The 18274-nt window shown below is 37.3% G+C and overlaps 1 protein-coding gene across 1 annotated transcript in view; it reads right to left on the reverse strand.

The window, feature by feature from the left end:
* The window catches only part of LOC127450696 (voltage-dependent T-type calcium channel subunit alpha-1I-like), a 231779-nt gene that overhangs the window by 83189 nt on the left and 130316 nt on the right, over nucleotides 1–18274 (reverse strand). Inside the window, exon 7 of the mRNA XM_051714981.1 lies at nucleotides 17970–18062. Coding sequence (XP_051570941.1) covers nucleotides 17970–18062 — 93 coding nt within the window. The remainder of the gene's footprint in view (nucleotides 1–17969; nucleotides 18063–18274) is intronic.

Here is an 18274-nt window from a genome sequence, read left to right on the forward strand (position 1 = left end):
AAATCCCATATATTTCCATTGTCATAATGTTCAAAAGGCGCCAAACTCCAACCATCTATCTTTCATCTGCCTATCTGCTTTTTTAAACTTTTAGACAAGGCTTTGCCACGCCAACATCAAAGTTTGTTTTGACATTATATACTGTACATATCTAGTTATTTTTGCAAATCCTTCCAATGACACTAGTGCCACACAAATTACAGTTCTCACCTTTAAACAGATTTGCTGGGGTTTACTTGCATTTTGCTTTCATTAGACATATTTTTTTTTTCCCACACCATAGATCATTATTGCATTTACTCAGTTCTGTGAACATTCTTTCATGGAGTATAAAATCTTGGCCACCTTACATATACTAATCTACATGGCATCCAAAAACCCTCACAGATCTCTAATGCAGCCTGTTTTGGCATAAGCTGCAGCCATAGCTCTCTAGATGAGATGCTATAAACAGACCCTATGTTTGAAGAAGTCAGCAGACGCCCAAACAAGAGCCTCTGCTGATTGTATGTGTGCCTGTACCACTCGGGCTTGAATATGCTATAATTATCAGGCTCTTTCATAGGAGCAAAACCTCCAAATATCTCCTAGTTCTCAGAGAAGGGCTAGATCCCTCTCCCAATGTAATACGGATTAGAATCGAGAGCCAATCATTTTTAAAGACTGGGAGTGTTCCAGTTCCAGACTCATCAGAACAGAGAGGCTGCACTTTTATCACTCTCAATTCATATCACCGCCATTTGTCAACACACAAACACACTCACACAGGCAGATCTCAGTTCACTGGACTTAATGAAAAGCCTGGTTCCAGGATATTTGAAGTAGGGATCAGAGGATATAGATCATGAGGATGACAGAAGAGGTGGAGAATTGTACAGTGGGGTAGCTGTGCAGGTGTGTCCTGCCCTCCACATCTGTTGTTCTGATTTGGGATTCTGATGAGTGACTGGTCTGGTCCTAATCAACAGTCTGACCAGGTCTCCTCACCTGGATTCATCACTGATTTATGCAGAGAGACACTTTCTGTCCTTTCGATCTTCAGCTCCTCTGCACTGTTTTACACACACATTCTCACAGACAGAGAGAGAGAGGAGAAATGCTTCTCTCTTCTGTATACTGTTGACATATTTGGCCATTTAATGCTTAAAAAATGGGGGTCATACCACACTGAGGACATGTTTGTATTACTGATTTAAAGGAATAGTTCCCCAAAAATGAAAATTCTCTCATAATTTACTCACCCTCATGCCAACCCTAGATGTGTGTAACTTTCTTTCTTCTGTAGAACACAAACAACATTTTTTGCAATAATATCTCAGCTCTGTAGGTCCATACAATGCAAGTCAAAGGTCCAAAACTTTTAAGCTCCAAAAAGCACATAAAGGCAGCATAAAAGTAACCAATTCAACTCCAGTGGTTAAATCTATGACTTCAGAATCAATATGACAGGTGTGGGTGAGAAACAGATCAATATTTAAGTCATTTTTTTACTATAAATCTCCATTATCAAACAGCCCTCCTAGGAGCTCTTTTCTCCTAAGAGTTCTTCTTCTTTTGTTTTTGGCAAGTCACTTTCTTCATGCAAATCAGCACCTATGGGGCAGGGAGGAGAATTTACAGTAAAAAAAGGACTTAAATATTGGTCTGTATCTCACCCACACCTAACATATCGCTTCAGAAGATACAGTATAGATTAAACCATTGGAGTCTTATGGATTACTTTTATGCTGCCTTTATGTGCTTTTCTTCAGCTTCAAATGTATTGACCCTTTTGAATTGCACTGTAAGGACCTACAGAGCTGAAATATTCTTCTAAGAAACTGTGTTTGTGTTCAGCAGAACAAAGAAAGTCATACATATTTGGGATGGCATGAGAGTGAGTAAATGATGAAAGAATTTTTATTTTTGGTTGAACTATTCCTTTAAGTGTAAAGAGCATTTTAGAAAGATAGTAGAGCAAAACTGTATTGCTCAGAGGTTGCTCTTTCATGACTTAATGAAGTTCTTAGATATATTTAATTTAAACATCAATGTTGTGTCAAATGTTTTTTCCTAAAATTGCTTATGAGGAACTTTCCTACTTTCCTAGGTTATGGATTCACACCATTACTGTAAAAATAGTCAAGGAATTCTTCTTCTTCTTCTTCTTCTTCTTCTTCTTCTTCTCCTCTCTCTCTCTCTCTCTCTCTCTCTCTCTCTCTCTCTCTCTCTCTCTCTCTCTCTCTCTCTCTTCCTGAGTTAATGATGGGAGTGGGTGGAGTTTGGTGAGTGGTAGCTGTTTGTGGCTGGTAAGAGTGCTCTAATTTTTCAAACTTTTTTTTCTACTTTTTTGTGTTTGTTTTATTGCTTGTCTCTGTGTATGTTTTCTTGCATTCATTATTGGAATTATCTAGTTACTTCGTTTGTTTTTGCTGTTGTGGGGAAAGTCTGCTGCTAGCGTTATGCTGGGAAGCATGACGAATCCAAACACAATGGCTTTTGAAAAATTAATGTGGCGTCATGGAGTGAAAATAGAATCCAGTGTCAGTGTAGAGGATGTGTGTTTGGCTCTAGGTGATGTTGTGAGTCATGAGAACATTGTGTTGGCGAATGAACAATGCAATTGTGCTTTGTTTTAGCACTATCGAGAATGCAAATGAAGTTGAGCAAACAGGTGTTGTATTAAACGGTTCACTCACGCCGGTGTTTCCTTTGAGCACTCCCTCCAAGAAAATAGTTCTTTCTAATGTTCCTCCATTTGTTAAAGATGAAATTCTTGTTCTGGAATTGTCGCACTATAGAAAGTTAGTCTCCCCATTAAAAAAAAAAATTCAGCTTGGATGTAAATCACCATTAGTGATACATCTTGTGTCTTTTAGGAGACAGGTTTATATGATTCTTCAGAATGGTGAAGATGCACCTGAACTGGTTTTCAAATTTAAGATAGATGGCTTTGACTATGTTATCTTTGCAACATCTGACACCACGATGAAGTGTCTTGGTTGTGGAAAAACTGGTCATCTTATTCGTGTCTGTTCAGACAATGTGAACAAGAATACAGAGCAGACTGACAAAACCGAGCCGGGGTCTGCTGCGGCCAAAGTCCGTACAGCCGCGGGTGCATCAACAGATGAACCTGTTGCTGGTGTTAGTAACGTGGAGGTGTTGGTATCTGACATTCCTCCTACAGATAAGAATGTTGTTGAGGAGAATGCTGAAATTGAGTCCAAATCTCCTGTTTCTACAGGGCAAGTTAGAGAACTTGTAAATGAGGATTTGAAATTGACCGACGATTGTGATTTTGACATGGCAATAGAACCAACTGTCAAAATGAAAAAATAGAGGTGCAAAAGCAAGTAAACAAGTCAAAAAATGTGATTGTGAGGTAGAGATCACAGCTTCGGATAGTGATGATTCTTCCGATTCTAGCTTATCTGTGGTTTCAAATGTTTCAACCTGTTCGCAAAATGAAAACTTGAATGTACTGTATAAAGCTGAAGAGATTAGCACTTTTCTTCATGAAACAAAGGTTAAAATGAAGATTACTTCCCTGACCATGTACAGTTTGTGAAGGACACTTATTTAATGAAAGAAGAGGCTTTCTTTGAACTTGAGGTTTACCATTTACGGAAGTTTGTAAATAAGCTCAAAAAGCAAATCCTTAAAGTTGACAAGGATGCTATGTTTGAAATCTTTAACTTTAGTTGAGTTGACTGTGTGTGAAATTTTTGTTTTTATTTATTCTCTCTCTGGTTTCTTTTTTAATTTGCATTACATCATTTACATTTGGAACTTTAAATTTAAATGGAGCTAGAGATGTTCAGAAAAGGATGATATTGTATGAGTTCATGAGTCAAAAATCTATTGATGTCATGCTTGTACAGGAAACGAACAGTGACAATAGAAATGAAGTGGATTGGAAGAGAGAGTGGAATGGTCATGTCATATTAAGTCACAAATCTTTTATTAGTGGAGGCATTGCTATTTTATTTTCTAAGAATGTTATTCAAATAACCTATGAGTCTGATTAAATTGTTAAAGGGCAGTTTATAAAAGTTAAGGCTACATTTGAAAAAACTGTCATAGTACATATAAATATTTATGCTCTTAATGGTGGATCAGAAAGAGTTTTGTTTTTAAATGTGATTAATGACACTTTGAAAGGTGTAAACACAGACAAGTTTTTATTCTTAGGTGAAAATGTAATTGTACTGAGAGTGATCATTTAGATAGGAATCATTTAGAGCCACATGCTGCTTCTCAGAAGACTATTAAACAATTAGTCCAAACATTTGATCTTTGTGATGTCTGGAAGAATATGCATACAAATATAAGGCAGCTCACAGTAAAGATAACTCTTTGTCTTTAGCTCGACTTGATAGAGTCTATAGTTTTAAATATCATCTTAATATTTTTAATTATTGCAGTGGTGGCGCAGCGGTTAAGGCTCTGGGTTACTGATCAAAAGGTTGGGGGTTCAAGCCCCAGCACTGCCAAGATGCCACTGTTGGGCCCTTGAGCAAGGCCCTTGACCCTATCTGCTCCAGGGGTGCTGTATCATGGCTGACCCTGCACTCTGACCCCAGCTTAGCTGGGATATGTGAAAAAAAAGAATTTCACTGTATATGTGCAAATGTATATGTGTGAATAAATAATTATTATTATTAATTATAAAATTAATTAATTATTATGTGCCTATTGGCACTTTCATACATCTGTTTTGGATGACGATAATTTTCAGTAGCGGATCCTAGCATAGGCGATATAGACAGGTGCCTAGGGCAGCAAATCTCTGGGGCGGCATGCCAGGCCGCCTCCGCACAGAGCTCGTAAAATCACGATGGCAGAAAGATGCCCCAAATTGTGCCACCCCGCACAGAGCTCACAAGATCACGTTGGGAGACAGGTCTCCCAAATCGTGCCACCCTGCCCCCGCACAGCTTACAAGATCACAATGGGAGGAAGGTGCACTGACAGGCTACTCAACCTTAAAGGCTCTATATGGTTAGGATTATGGATGTTCATAATATATTCTTACATTATGAACAAACATAAGATAACCATGATAAACAGTAGGCCTATAGGTAGGCTACACCATGACACAGGACATTCTTAGTGGTCTTGCAATAATTAGTATCAACCATGTGATTGCTGGGCAGATATGACAAAGTCACTGATGATTTTGCATCAATGAAAACTAGGAAGGGAGAGTTAAATTTTAAATTTGGGATTAGGTGTAATAGCACAGAGTAGCAGCAATCTGTAAGAATTCTGCCATATACTTTATTTATTGACTCTATAATTTAATTGTGCAATTTAAGTTATGTACTGTATATACTGTATAATGTCAATGTTAATATAATGTGTAATATATATATATATATATATATATATATACAATATATAAAGGGGTGTTGGGGGGGCACCAAGTTAGCCAGAACCGCCACTGATAATTTTAAAGATTCTTTTATTTTCTTTTGGGATGTTTTTAAACAATAAAAATGTATGTATAGCTCCTTACAACAGTGGTGAGACTGTGGAAAAGTACATTTAAAAAAAAAAAAAAAAAAAAAAAAAAAAAATAATTGTCAGCAGTACACTCTCAATATCACAAGAGAAATAGCTCGATCATTAAAAGATTTAGAGATTGAGATTGTGGATTTGCATATTTTGTCAGCATCCACAGGAAAAAGAGTGTATATTGAAACTCTTGCATCCAAAAAGGCCATATTGACAGACCTGTTGGGCGTTAAGGCAACAGGAGCACTAGTCCGCTCATGTTTTCAGAAAGCTACACAAATGGATGCCCCATCCAAGTTTTTTAAATTTATTTATTTATTTTATTAATAGAATTTAGTAGAATTATTCATTCCTTGAGTTCGGACACTGGGCAAGAGTTCACTAATCCTGCTGAGATAAGGAAGCATGCTGCACAGTTTTATTCAAAGTTATATACAACTGATTTGGCGGATGAAGAGAAGATGGTCTGCTAAAAGCAGATGAAGAGACCAATGCTAAATTGCATCTCTCTCTGTCAGGATCTACATGAAGCTTTGATGAGTATGGATTGATGGTTTACCCATTGAATTTTACAAAGTTTTCTGGACCATTATAGGAAAAGAACTCCTAGTAGTGTTTAATGATAGCCTTGAAAAAGGTTTTCTGCCACTTAGTTGCAGAAGAGCAGTCATCACCCAATTGCCTAAAAAGGGTGATCTTCAAAACATTGCCAATTGGAGGCCTGTTTCCCTTTTGTGCTCTGAGTACAAAGTCCTGTCCATAGCTCTAGCTATAAGACTAAGTAATAGGACAGGTGATACATCATGATCAGACATATTGCATACCCAACAGGTCAATTTTTGATAATATGACTGTAATTAAGGATGTTTTGGAAGTTTCTAAACCATTGGGTATTAATACTGGTCTTTTTTCGTTAGACCAAGAAAAGGCTTTTGATCGGGTTGAACACCTGTATATGTGGCAAATTTTAGAAGCTTTTGGTTTCAGCCCTGGTGTCATGATCAGAGTTATGTATTGTGAAATTGAGAGTGTACTCATAATCAATGGTAGTTTGTGTGCCCCATTTAAAGTACAGAGAGGGGTTAGGCAGGGTTGTGCGATGTCTGGAATGTTGTATGTACTGGCCATAGAACCTCTGCTTTTTAGATTATGAGGTGAGTTAAATAGTTTGTCTTTACCGCAGTGTAATGATGCTTTTTATCTTTCTGCATATGCTGACAGTGTTATTGTTTTTATAAATGGGAGTGATGATGTTCAGAAATTAGAATGTATTGTTTAAAATTAAAAAAAAAAAGTGAAGCCTTATTGGTTTGGGATTTGAATGGAGGGATTCCTAATTTTCCAGGGGTTATTTTGTCAAAGATAAGGGATAAAATACCTTGTAGTTTTTTAGGCAATGAGTCTTTTTTTTTTCTTTTTTTTTTTTTTTCAGAAGAATTGGGAAGGAATGGCAGACAAGGTAATAGGACATTTGAAAAAGTGGAAATGGTCGCTTCCTCAAATGTCTTTTAGAGGACACACACTTATAATTAATAATCTAGTGGCTTCCTCCCTGTGGCACAGACATGCTTGTATTGACCCTCCTGTTGGTTTTTTATCAAAAATTCAGAAAGAAATGGTGGACTTCTTTTGGGACAATTTGAAAAAGTGTTTTATATCTGCCTAAAGAAGAAGGAGGTTTAGGTTTAGTTCATCTGGCAAGCAGAGGTGCCACTTATCGCCTTCAGTTTTTACAGAAATTCCTGCTGAGATCTGAAAAGCTGGTGTGGAGATCATTAGCTCAATGCATTCTCTGGAGAGTGAGTAGACTGGGCCTGGACACTGATTTGTTTTTAATGGATTCTAACAAACTGGATTTTAGAGAAGTACCTTCTTTTACCAAAGTCTTTTTAAAGTATGGAGCCTTTTTAAACATCAATGCCAGCCAGCTATGTCTCTTCATTGGCTACTTGAGGAGCCCGTTGTGTGTGGTGCACGTCTTGATGTGTCTGGTGAAGACACCCCAGATCTCATGGACTTACTCTACAGAAGCAGATCTTTGCAACTGAGAAAAATTGTAAGCAAAGGAGGTCCTGATTTTAGAGATACAGAGGCTGTTTCAACTTTTCTTGGAGTGAGGCCTATACAATTCACTAAACGTTTCTTGTATAAGCTGCATGGGGCTTTGGAAGTAGAAGAAACAGCTTTACTTGAGGAGTACAACAAAAAGTTGATTTCTCCTAATTGCAGATATCCTTTCCCAGATATAAGTATTATAACTGCTTTTATTTTTTCTAACTACACCAGTCCTTTGTTGAAAATAGAGACAGATGAACAAATTGATTTCTTTTCAGAAATTTGTATAGGAGCAACAAATTTACATTTTTTAAAGAATAGAACAGAGACAGTATGGAAAGACAAGTTGGGGATTCTTGAAACAAGAAAACCAGTGTAGAGGATATTTTATAAACCTCCATTAACAAAGAGAGCTGGTGATCTCCAGTGGAGAATACTGCATGGGGCTGTAGCCACAAATTATTCTGTGTCTAGGTTGAACCCTAATGTAACTGACAAATGCCAATTCTGTGATGAAAGAGAAACACTGTTCCATTGTTTCATGCATTGCAGTAGACTCTATCCTCTGTTTGATCTTTTAGACATTTTATTTGATTCTTTTGGAGTTTCTTTTACAATACAGGATTTTTCTACTTAACTAGGAGAAGTAAAATGGAAGAGAAACCAGGCCAAGATCTCAGGCCAAGAGTACCAGTTTTTAAAAATATTGTGAAATCACAAATTTTTATTGAGTTTAACTTTTAAAAATTGATGAGTGCAATGAATACTTTTGTAAATTTTTTTTTTTTTTTTTTTTTGCTTTTTATGGAAAGTTTGTGTAACTGAGATATGTTTGTAATAAAAAGGTTTGTTAAAATTAAAATTCTCTCTCTCTCTCTCTCTCTCTCTCTTTGTGCGTGTTGCATGTGGGTGATAGTGGTGGAGGATGCGATTTTGAGCTGTGAAAGTTTCACCTTTGTTTCTATTTTCATATTTTATGTTTTCTTTTTCTGATTGTCGCATGGTTTGTTTAGGTTTTATTTATTAAAGTTTTTTTTTTCATGATAGCATTGTAAAAATTGTGCAGGAAGATGGCGTCTCATGAGAAGACGCCGTCTTTATCCTTGCGCAATGGTTTTAGATGTGTACCAGAAGACGGAGTCATGGTTGAGGACGTGCTTATTTCGATTGGGGGAGAGGTTGGACACGAGAATATTGTTTCCGCTTCTCGAATGAACAAGGCCGTAGTGGTTTTCATGAAAGAGCAAAATCTTGCTAATCGTTTCATTGAGAGTGGCCTTATAATAAACAAGGACTTTGTTCAAGTTACCCCACTATACGCTCCGTCCACTAAGGTCACAATATCAAATGTTCCCCTTTTCATCTCCAATGATGTCTTAGAATGTGAACTAACATGGTTCGTTAATTTGCCACCGGTTTAAAAATGATCTCTCTAGGATGTAAACACCTATCTCTGAAACACGTTAGTCTTTCAGAAGACAGGTGTTTATGTTTTTAGATTCCCCATAAAATACGCTGGATGTTTCTTTTCGTGTTCGTCATGACAGGAGAAGTTACATGGTTTATGCAACAACTGGCAATTTATGATGCTTTGAATGCGGCGACTGGGTCATAAAAGGCTTGCATGCCCACATAGAGAACGGGAAACAGAAAATAGGTGTACAGTTCCCGTTTTGGAAGATGTGGTGGAGAATGTAGTTCAAGAGGTAAAAGCAGGTTCATCTGAGGTGAGTGGCTGTGGTGCGACGCCGTCCGCTATAGATGAGTTAGAATCTGATATACAAGTACAGAGTGTTGATACAGACAACACAGGTAATAGTGTGAATGAGTTTCAACAAGATGAGGATATTGAAAAAAATGCACTCCGTATTAGTGTTGATGAACAATCACAGGATGTTAATGTGGTAAATGTTGTGGCCAGTTCTAGTATGAGCAGTGAGATTGGTTGCTTTCAGGAAGAAATGTGCTTAAGCAATGATGCCATGTCTGATGAAAATGTTTCTCTCCTTGATTTTGAGTGTGGTTCACAGGGAAGTTCTGTGTGTGGACCTGAAGTATCTTCTCAAGATATGTCCTATAAGGAATCTTCTTTGTATACCTTAGAAGAAATAATTTGTTTTTTAGATTATACATTTGGCAAACAAGTAAACATGAAGGATTTTTTCCTGATGTTGAAAAATTTGAGAGGTCGGTGACTGCTCTTCAAAAGATTGTGGGTCTAGATTTGTTGAGTGGAAAGAAACGGTTCCTTTAAAAAAAATGTTACAACTATTAGAAAATGTAGAAAAGTGGACAAAAAGAGAAAGATTAAAGCCTTTTTTGATTAGCCATGCATCACGTGGTGTTTCTTTCATGTTTGATGCTTTTCTCTGTTTTCTGTCTGTCCCTCTTAAACCTACATATGGAAGCTTTGAGGGTGGGTTCACTTAATATCAATGGTGGGAGGGATAGATGTAAACGAACTTCAGTTTCTGAAATAATGCAGCAAAAAAGGTTACATGTTATCTTATTGCAAGAAACACATAGTGATGCTGATAATGAAGTCGAGTAGGGAATGTGGTGGAAGGGTCAGTATATACTTAGCCATGGTACAAATCTGAGCGCAGGAATTGCTATCCTTTTTTCATCAGATAAAAGAGTTAATATTGTGAAAACAGAAGAAATTGTAAAAGGCCGTCTTGTTTTTGTTAAAACTATTATTGAAGGGACTATTTTCTATCTTATAAATGTTTATGCACCAAATGTGGGGAATGAACGGTTACTTTTCTTTAGTATATTAAGTAATGTTCTAAAACAAGATTTTAGTGATGGAAATATCATTATTGGTGGGGATTGGAATTGTACAGAATTTTTTTCAGTGGACCGTACTAATGAAGAACCTCATATGCCGCCTTCTTACTATCTGTCAAGATTAATTAAAGAGGCTGAACTTCTGGATATGTGGAGAGTTAAATATACTATAGTACGACAATACACTTGGTTTAAAATATCTGAAAATAGAATCAGTGCTGCTCGGCTTGACAGGGAAATTTAATAATAGGGTTTCTGGTTGTTGCATTTCTCCTGTGGGGTTTTCTGATCACCATTTTGTTTTTATTTCAGTAAATATGGCACAGTTCCCAAGAAAATCCTCCCATTGGCATTTTAATGCTAAATTGCTGCAAGACACATTTATTCTGTGAACACTTTGTGACTTTCTGGAATCACTGGAAGACAAAAAAAGACTGATTTTGAAAATGTAAAACAATGGTGGGAAATTGGAAAAACTCAGATAAAAATGGTTTGTCAGTAATATACAGCATTTTCTACTAGTAGTGCAAGAGAAACCATTCAAGCTCTTGAAATAGACATAGACGCTATAGAGACTGAAATGCTTAGAAGAAATGACCCTGGTTTGCTAAACAAACTGAAAAAAAAAATAATAATAATAATAAAAAAAATAAATAAAACTCAGCTGAATTCTTTCTTGAATGAGAGGGTGAAGGCAGCTCTGGTGAGAGCACGGTTTACGTCAGTTGCTGAAATGGATGCTCCAAGTACTTATTGTTTTAACTTGGAACGATCAGTGGCACAGCATAAACAGATGGCATGTTTACATCTTCCTGATGGGAAGATAACAACTAATATCACAGAAATGCGTTGTCATGCTGTTGATTTTTACTCTCGTCTGTACTCGGATGATTTATGTGATTCTGGATGTGCTACACAAATATTTGAGGATCTTCCCCAAATAGACTCTGATTCTAAGACTGCTTTAGACACTCAACTTTCTTTTCAAGAACTTACTACTGCCATTGCACAGTTAAAATTTGGTCACTCTCACGGTATTGATGGGTTGACACCTGAATTTTATAGACAATTTTGGAAGCACACTGGAATGGACCTTTATGAATTGTTTTTGAAAGCTACGAGGAAGGTTTTTTTACCTACTACATGTCAACATGCTATACTGTCTTTGCCTAAAAGGGGAGACTTGGCTCTCTTAAAGAACTGGAGACCTGTTGCTTTGTTGATGACAGATTACAAAATCTTATCTAAACGTCTTGCAAATAGACTTAAAAATATCTACACTTGATAGTTTATGAAGATCAAACATATTGTATTCCAGACAGGTCAATTGTGGATAATCTGTTCTTAGTAGATATTTGTAAAGTTTTTGATGTAGAAGTTGGATTAATTAGTTTAGATCAAGAAAAAGCTTTTGATCGTGTTGATCACAAGTATCTTTTAAATTTACTTGATGCTTTTGGGTTTGGTAAAGGTTTTATTAAATGGATACAACTGTTATATACTGGAGCCTCATGCATGGTTAAAGTGGGAGGTGGTCTAAGTCAGACAATTTCAGTTCTAAGGGGAATTAGACAAGGTTGCCCTTTGTCAGGACAATTGTATAGTGTTGCCATTGAACCATTACTTATTAATATACAGATAACTTTAAATGGTTTATCGATACCTACAATGCCTCAGAACTCAAGGGATATAGTTACTGCCTATGCTGATGATGTAACAGTTTCTGTTAATGACAAGAATGGTGTAAAAGCTTTGTCTAAAGTTCTTGATTTATATGAAAGGGCATCATCAGCAAAAGTAAACTGGGATAAGACTGAGGCATTCTGGACAGGTCAAGGAGACCTAGAAACCTGTCCTCAATTGCCAGACAACACAATTTGGAATAGAAGGGGAATACAAATATTAGGTGTGTATCTGGGATCTAATGAGTTTCAAAAACAAAACTGGGAGGGAGTTTTGGAAAGAGTGTATACCCGATTGTGTAAATGGAATTGGCTGCTACCACAGTTTTCCTACAGGGGGAGAGTTTTAGTTGCCAATAATTTGGTGGCTTCTGCTCTATGGCACAGATTTATTGTGCTGCAACCACCTGCTGGACTAGTTCAAGAAATACAAAGGAAGCTGATGACATTTTTTTGGTCAGGGCAGCACTGGGTTCGATCAGCTGTTCTTTTTTTGCCAGTTCAGGAAGGAGGACAAGGTCTAGTGGACATCAAGTCTAGACTTATAACAATTCGCTTGCAAGCTGCTCAGCGACTGCTGTACAAAAATGAGACTGCTTTGTTCAACACTGCAGTTGCACTGCTAAAGAAGGCAGGCAATATGAGATTTGATAAACACATTTTTTTTAATGAATTTGGAAGAAGTGATCTTAACAGATTTAACTCCTTTTTATAGATCCGTTAATGAAGCCTGTAAAGTTTTTTTCTGTGTCAAGGCCACCTGACACTTTTGCTGGTTTTTGGTTGTTTGAGGAGCCATTGTTCTCAAACCCTTTTTTATCTTCAAGACACTCATGCGCCACAAATTTATCATCTCGTTTTATAGCTGCTGGATGTGTAAAGCTAGGCCATTTTCTGGCCACTAGTTTGGATATCCTGGGTGAGAGAGCTGGAATAAAGTCTCACCGGATTCTGAAACAGTTTGTTGATGAAGTGCTTGGAGAGCTAAATTCCAATCATCAACTTTTTGTAAATAACCCAGATCATATAAATGAATGGACAGCTGGGTATAATTACATGTTTCCACCCTTAGAGATAACTGCCAATACAAGAGAATGGGAGGAAGAGGAGAGTCTCATTTTGTCGTTTAGAACTCCGCAGTTGGATGGTTTTGAGTCTGCCAGTAAAAATGTTCTGTATGCGACTTGCATCAAAGTAACCAATTCACATTTTTTGACTGGAGTAATCTCATCTAAATGTACTGAATTTTTTGGAACTGATCTTTCCCCCAAAGGCTGCTGGCGGACACTGTACAAATGTCCAATTGATAAGAAGACAGGTGACTTACAATGGAGAATTGTACACAGTGTGATAGCTACAAACAGACATGTGGTGCACCTCGATCCTAATATAGGGGTGGGCTGTGTTTTCTGTTCTGAAAGTGAGTCTATCTTTCATCTTTTTGTGCAATGTGTGCGTTTGGGTGTTTTTTTTTCTTTTTAAACCCAATGGGTATCATCTTTGGGTGAAGAGTTTTCTTATCAACTGTTTATTATGGGTCCAAAATACTCAGTTAATTGGAAAAATGTTTTAGTTTTACAAAATTTCTTGTTTGGAACTGCCAAACTTGCTATTTGGAAAATATGCTGCTTGGCAAAAGGTGGTTTTGATCCCTTGTTTATGTTTATGGGGTTGATGGCATCAAGGCTTAGTGGGATGCTTGCCAATGTTTGTGAATATTTGGGCTATAAATGAAGTGTTATATACAGTTAATGAAAATAAAGATTTATTGCTATCTTTTTTAACTTATTTTTGTTTATAATGTTTTGGTGTTGATTTGTTTTCTATTTTTTTGGTTGTAACTCTTATTTTTCTTTGTCGATGTGTGTGAACTGTAAATTGTAGTTGTAACACATTGGTGTTACATATTTGTTGTAAATAAAGGTAATTTCAACTCTCTCTCTCTCTCTCTCTCTCTCTCTCTCTCTCTCTCTCTCTCTGCTCTGCTTTTCTCTATGACCATATCCTCTTTATTTGTGACAAGAATACTCTCTGTATTAAACACTGTGGACAAAGATGACTCTCATATGAATAGTCAGATTTATTTTCCTCAGTGCATCAATTTTTAAGAGATCTCATTTGTGACTTTTCCTTCCTATGCTTAAATTTATAGAAATTGGATACAGGAGGCGTTGAGAGACACAAAGAAATATAGAAAGAAAAGAATAAAAGAATGAGAGGGTCAGACATACAGTGAGACGGAAAGGGAAGAGTAGAGAGGGGGAAGTCAGAGGGTATTCTTGAGTATTCTTCAACTCTGTTACAATTTGATGAAAGCTGACAGGTGATGATTTATACTCTCATTTAATACTGTGCTTACAATGGAGGGGCAGACTGACCTTATGGCAGCCTGTCCAAAAAAGAACAGTAGGCAAAGCCTGCCATTTCATTATTCTGCCATCAATTTGCAAAAGAGGTGAGAACAATTCTTATCTTTGCCTAAAAATGCACTTACCTATACATCATCGCAATGTAAAAAAAACAACAACAACAAAAACACAAACATTAATAATACCATAAGATCTCTACTGACAGTGCAAAAAGAATCAATGCAGGTGCCGCAGTGAAACTCAGAAGCAGCTAATTAAATTTATAACAAGATTTGTTCATCTTTTGTTGCTTGTGATCAGAGACATTATACTTAATCTAATTATTTCTGATCTCTCTGCCTATTCATAGTGATCCATCACAAAACAGCAGAAGATGAAAAACTGGGCACAGAGAAGCCGAGCCTGAATTAATTGCTTCGATGTTCAGTAGAAGTGAATAGAGGTGCAACAGCGGGGTGTGGGGTCTGTCGGCACACTATGGCCCTCTCGCTACAGGTAGCGATGGCTGGCTGTGTGGTTGCCAGGTTACAGACAGAGCAGGGCGACAAAGAAGTAAATAAAAGTGCCATGGGACACACACACACACACACACACACACACACACACACTGAAAAGACATGCCTTAATGCCTCAAACAGTGTTGATCACCAGGGGATTTGAAGGCTGTTGTATCTAGCTGTGAGGGGGTTTAAACCATAGATGACTAACAGATATATATATCTAATGCATATCTAAAGTCACATTTCATTGACTTTGGAGGAAAATATCTTGTGTGTTGTCAAACAGTTTAACAAAGAATAATGTTTTAGTTTCAAAAAGGACCTTTTAGGGTGCAGAGAGGTGCAAGGAGTGAATTCAAGACTTTCCTTTCAATCAATTAAAGTTTGCTACCTCGTCTTTCTTTAACTTTAGTCAGCAAAATGAAATAATGAGATTATGAGATAGGCTTTCCATAACCAATAATTTTCAAGAACATGGGAACTTAAGGGGCCAAAGAGATTTCAGCTAGGGCCAATAATCCTGTGGCCCCACCCCTAACTCTGCCTATGGAATGTTTCAATTTGTTTAAGCTATAGGGTTGCCACTTTTGAAGTTGTAAAATACAGGACACTGTCTCTAGAGTTGTTGACAAGTGTTGGTGGAGTTGGTGTCAGTCACTCCCAACAGTCTCAGTCACTCCCTTTTGAGTTTTAGCACGTTTTAGCACAATGTGTGGATTTTCTTTTTTTTTTTTTTTTTTTTTTTTTTGTGGTTTCATTCAAATAGATTTCTAGTCTAAAATGATGTCTGCATCCTCATGGAGGACTTTGTATCTCTTTTATATCTGACTCAGTGCCACTTTCTACCAGACAACGAATCAGCATTGACTAGACAAGCTGTGCGCTGGTGCATGCTGGTGCATGCTGGTAAGGATCACATGACAGCTTAGCAGGGTGTACATATCTGGGTGGCAGGGTCTCTGTCAGGAAGTGTGTGAGACTGCTGAGATGGCGGCAGGGGTTTGCAAGTCTGGTGGGCTCTAATTAAATGCTAATACCTTCACTTCACTTTGATGATCTACACAGAATTAGGCCCTGTGATAAGCTAGACACACACACCCACACTTTCCTACACCAACATACTTTCCTATACTTTCTAATTGTTGGGTTAAACTGGCTTTCTGAGTCTCCAACAGATCAGTTGTCTGTTTGTTGTCTAACACAAACTCAAACACAGGAACTGGGAAAGGTAAAGAAAACACACACAAAACTACAGCAAATATCAGCAGGCATCCCCACTATCTGACCTCCACATCCACATCCCCATCCCCAAATCCGTTCCTTTCCTCTTTCATTCCCTTGGTCTCCTGCTGTCGTACAGTCTCAGATCCTTTTTCTATTTATCCTCTGGGCATTTCTTTTCGCTCTCGCTCATCTTTACTTCACTACAGGGCTGTCTCGTTAACTGCTGTTCTTACCATTCAGATAACAGGTCTGGTGCAGACCTAGAACTGGCTCCTTCACAGCACTGGCAGACATGAAGCTGATGCAAAGATAAATTCACTTTTTGGTGTCCAGCTATTGATTCTCTACTATGATGCTCATTGCCTAATTGATCTCTGCAGGTCTGTCCACCTCTAAATGTGCTGTTTAGCTAATATCTGCTTCATTGAAGCCCTCCGGGAAAAGTCTGTCCTGTCAATAAAAGCTTTAAAAAGTCCATATATATCTCTAAGGAACAACAGCAGCAATTTTTTCACCCTCGGCTTAAAGAATTTAAGCTCGAGTTGTAATGTACCATATGGTAGGGCTAATAAAAATGATACTCTACTTAAATGTTGATTAAATGTTTCATGTCCTTCCATATAAACAATTGTATTATGTTTGAGCTTACAGATGGCACTCAAGCACTAAAGCACACTGACAGTGACTTGCAAACAAAGCAACCGAAAGTCATTCATTTTCGATGCAATTTGGCGATTTCTGTGGCATGAGTGCAGTGACTTGCGTGGAAGTTTGGTTTAAGCACCAAACAATGCCAGTTCTCATATGAACCTGGTGCTCTTAATGCCCATGAACTTGCAAAAGATGTTAATATTTCCACACAAAATGACTTAAATTTCAGGTTGTTTCTCACCAAAACCTATCGTATGACTTCAGAAGTCATGGAATACGATGCACAAGTCACATGAATTTTTACGTCCATTTTGAAGCTTAAGAAAAGTGAATCACTATCCACTGCCATTGTATTGAAAAGTTGGACTGTGATTCATCAGAACATCTCCTTTTGTGTTCCACAGAAGGGAGGAAAAACTTGAGAGTGAGTTAATTATGACACAATATTCATTTTTGTACTACTCTTTTAATTTTACTGTGAGTAATTTCACATTACTATATGATTTGCATATACATGCAGAGATACTGTATACTAAACTAATTGTATGGAAATACCATGTCAGAAATTGTCAGCATTCTAAATGATTTATGCATTGATAATTGTTTATCTTATTTGTGATATATTAAGTATTGCTGCAATTTATATACAAACTCTTTTCCCTCCAGAATGTTCATTTTTAGAAGCAAGAGAACTGATTCCTTAAATGTTACTTTTATCAGCAAAACATCTAATTTGTGAACATATTTTCAAAATCTACGACTAGTTGCATAGCCTACTCATAATGTCAGAGCAACCAGTAGTAGGAACGCCTACTAGTGAAAAACAGTACATCAACCTGGCGACCTCCAGTGATAAAACCGCTTTTAGTGTGAACAGAGCTTAAATATGTGTCTGGATCCCCTTTTCAGATGATGGTTATTTCAGAATAGAAAAAGTAAATAATTAGTAGGCTGTGTGCTGATCGTTTCAGTGTTGTTATGTGTTAAGCTGAATGTTTGTGTCAGCTGAATGTTAGAGAGAGATGACCTTTGTGTTCCTACCAAGGAGACCAAAAATCCAGTTCACCCTCTGGCCCTGTTAAAGGTCACTAAACTTCACATGGCAAATAAAATCACGGACTACACATACTCAATATACAATTAGGACACGTGCGCCTTTATCTCTGAACACATGCACATAAACACACACAAAGACTTACGATGATGAGGAATATAAAGTAGATAAAGTTATAGAAGGAATGAGCGTCCATGACGTAGTACATGATTTCCACCCAGCCCTCCAGAGTGATCACCTGCACAAACCAGATCAGACCACATTCAGATACACACTTTTAGAAAGGCTTTGTTCAGATAGTTGTATCACGCTCAAATCTGTATAGTTTTTTAGTAGTTTGAATTGCAAAAAAAAAAAAACAAACATGAAATTCAATGTTCGAAAACCAGATCCAAGCCACATCTATACATGTTTTGAAACAATTAAAATTGTTGTTTTAGAATGAGTCAG

Source organism: Myxocyprinus asiaticus, chromosome 13 (assembly GCF_019703515.2).
Source record: "Myxocyprinus asiaticus isolate MX2 ecotype Aquarium Trade chromosome 13, UBuf_Myxa_2, whole genome shotgun sequence".
Lineage (NCBI taxonomy): Eukaryota > Metazoa > Chordata > Actinopteri > Cypriniformes > Catostomidae > Myxocyprinus > Myxocyprinus asiaticus.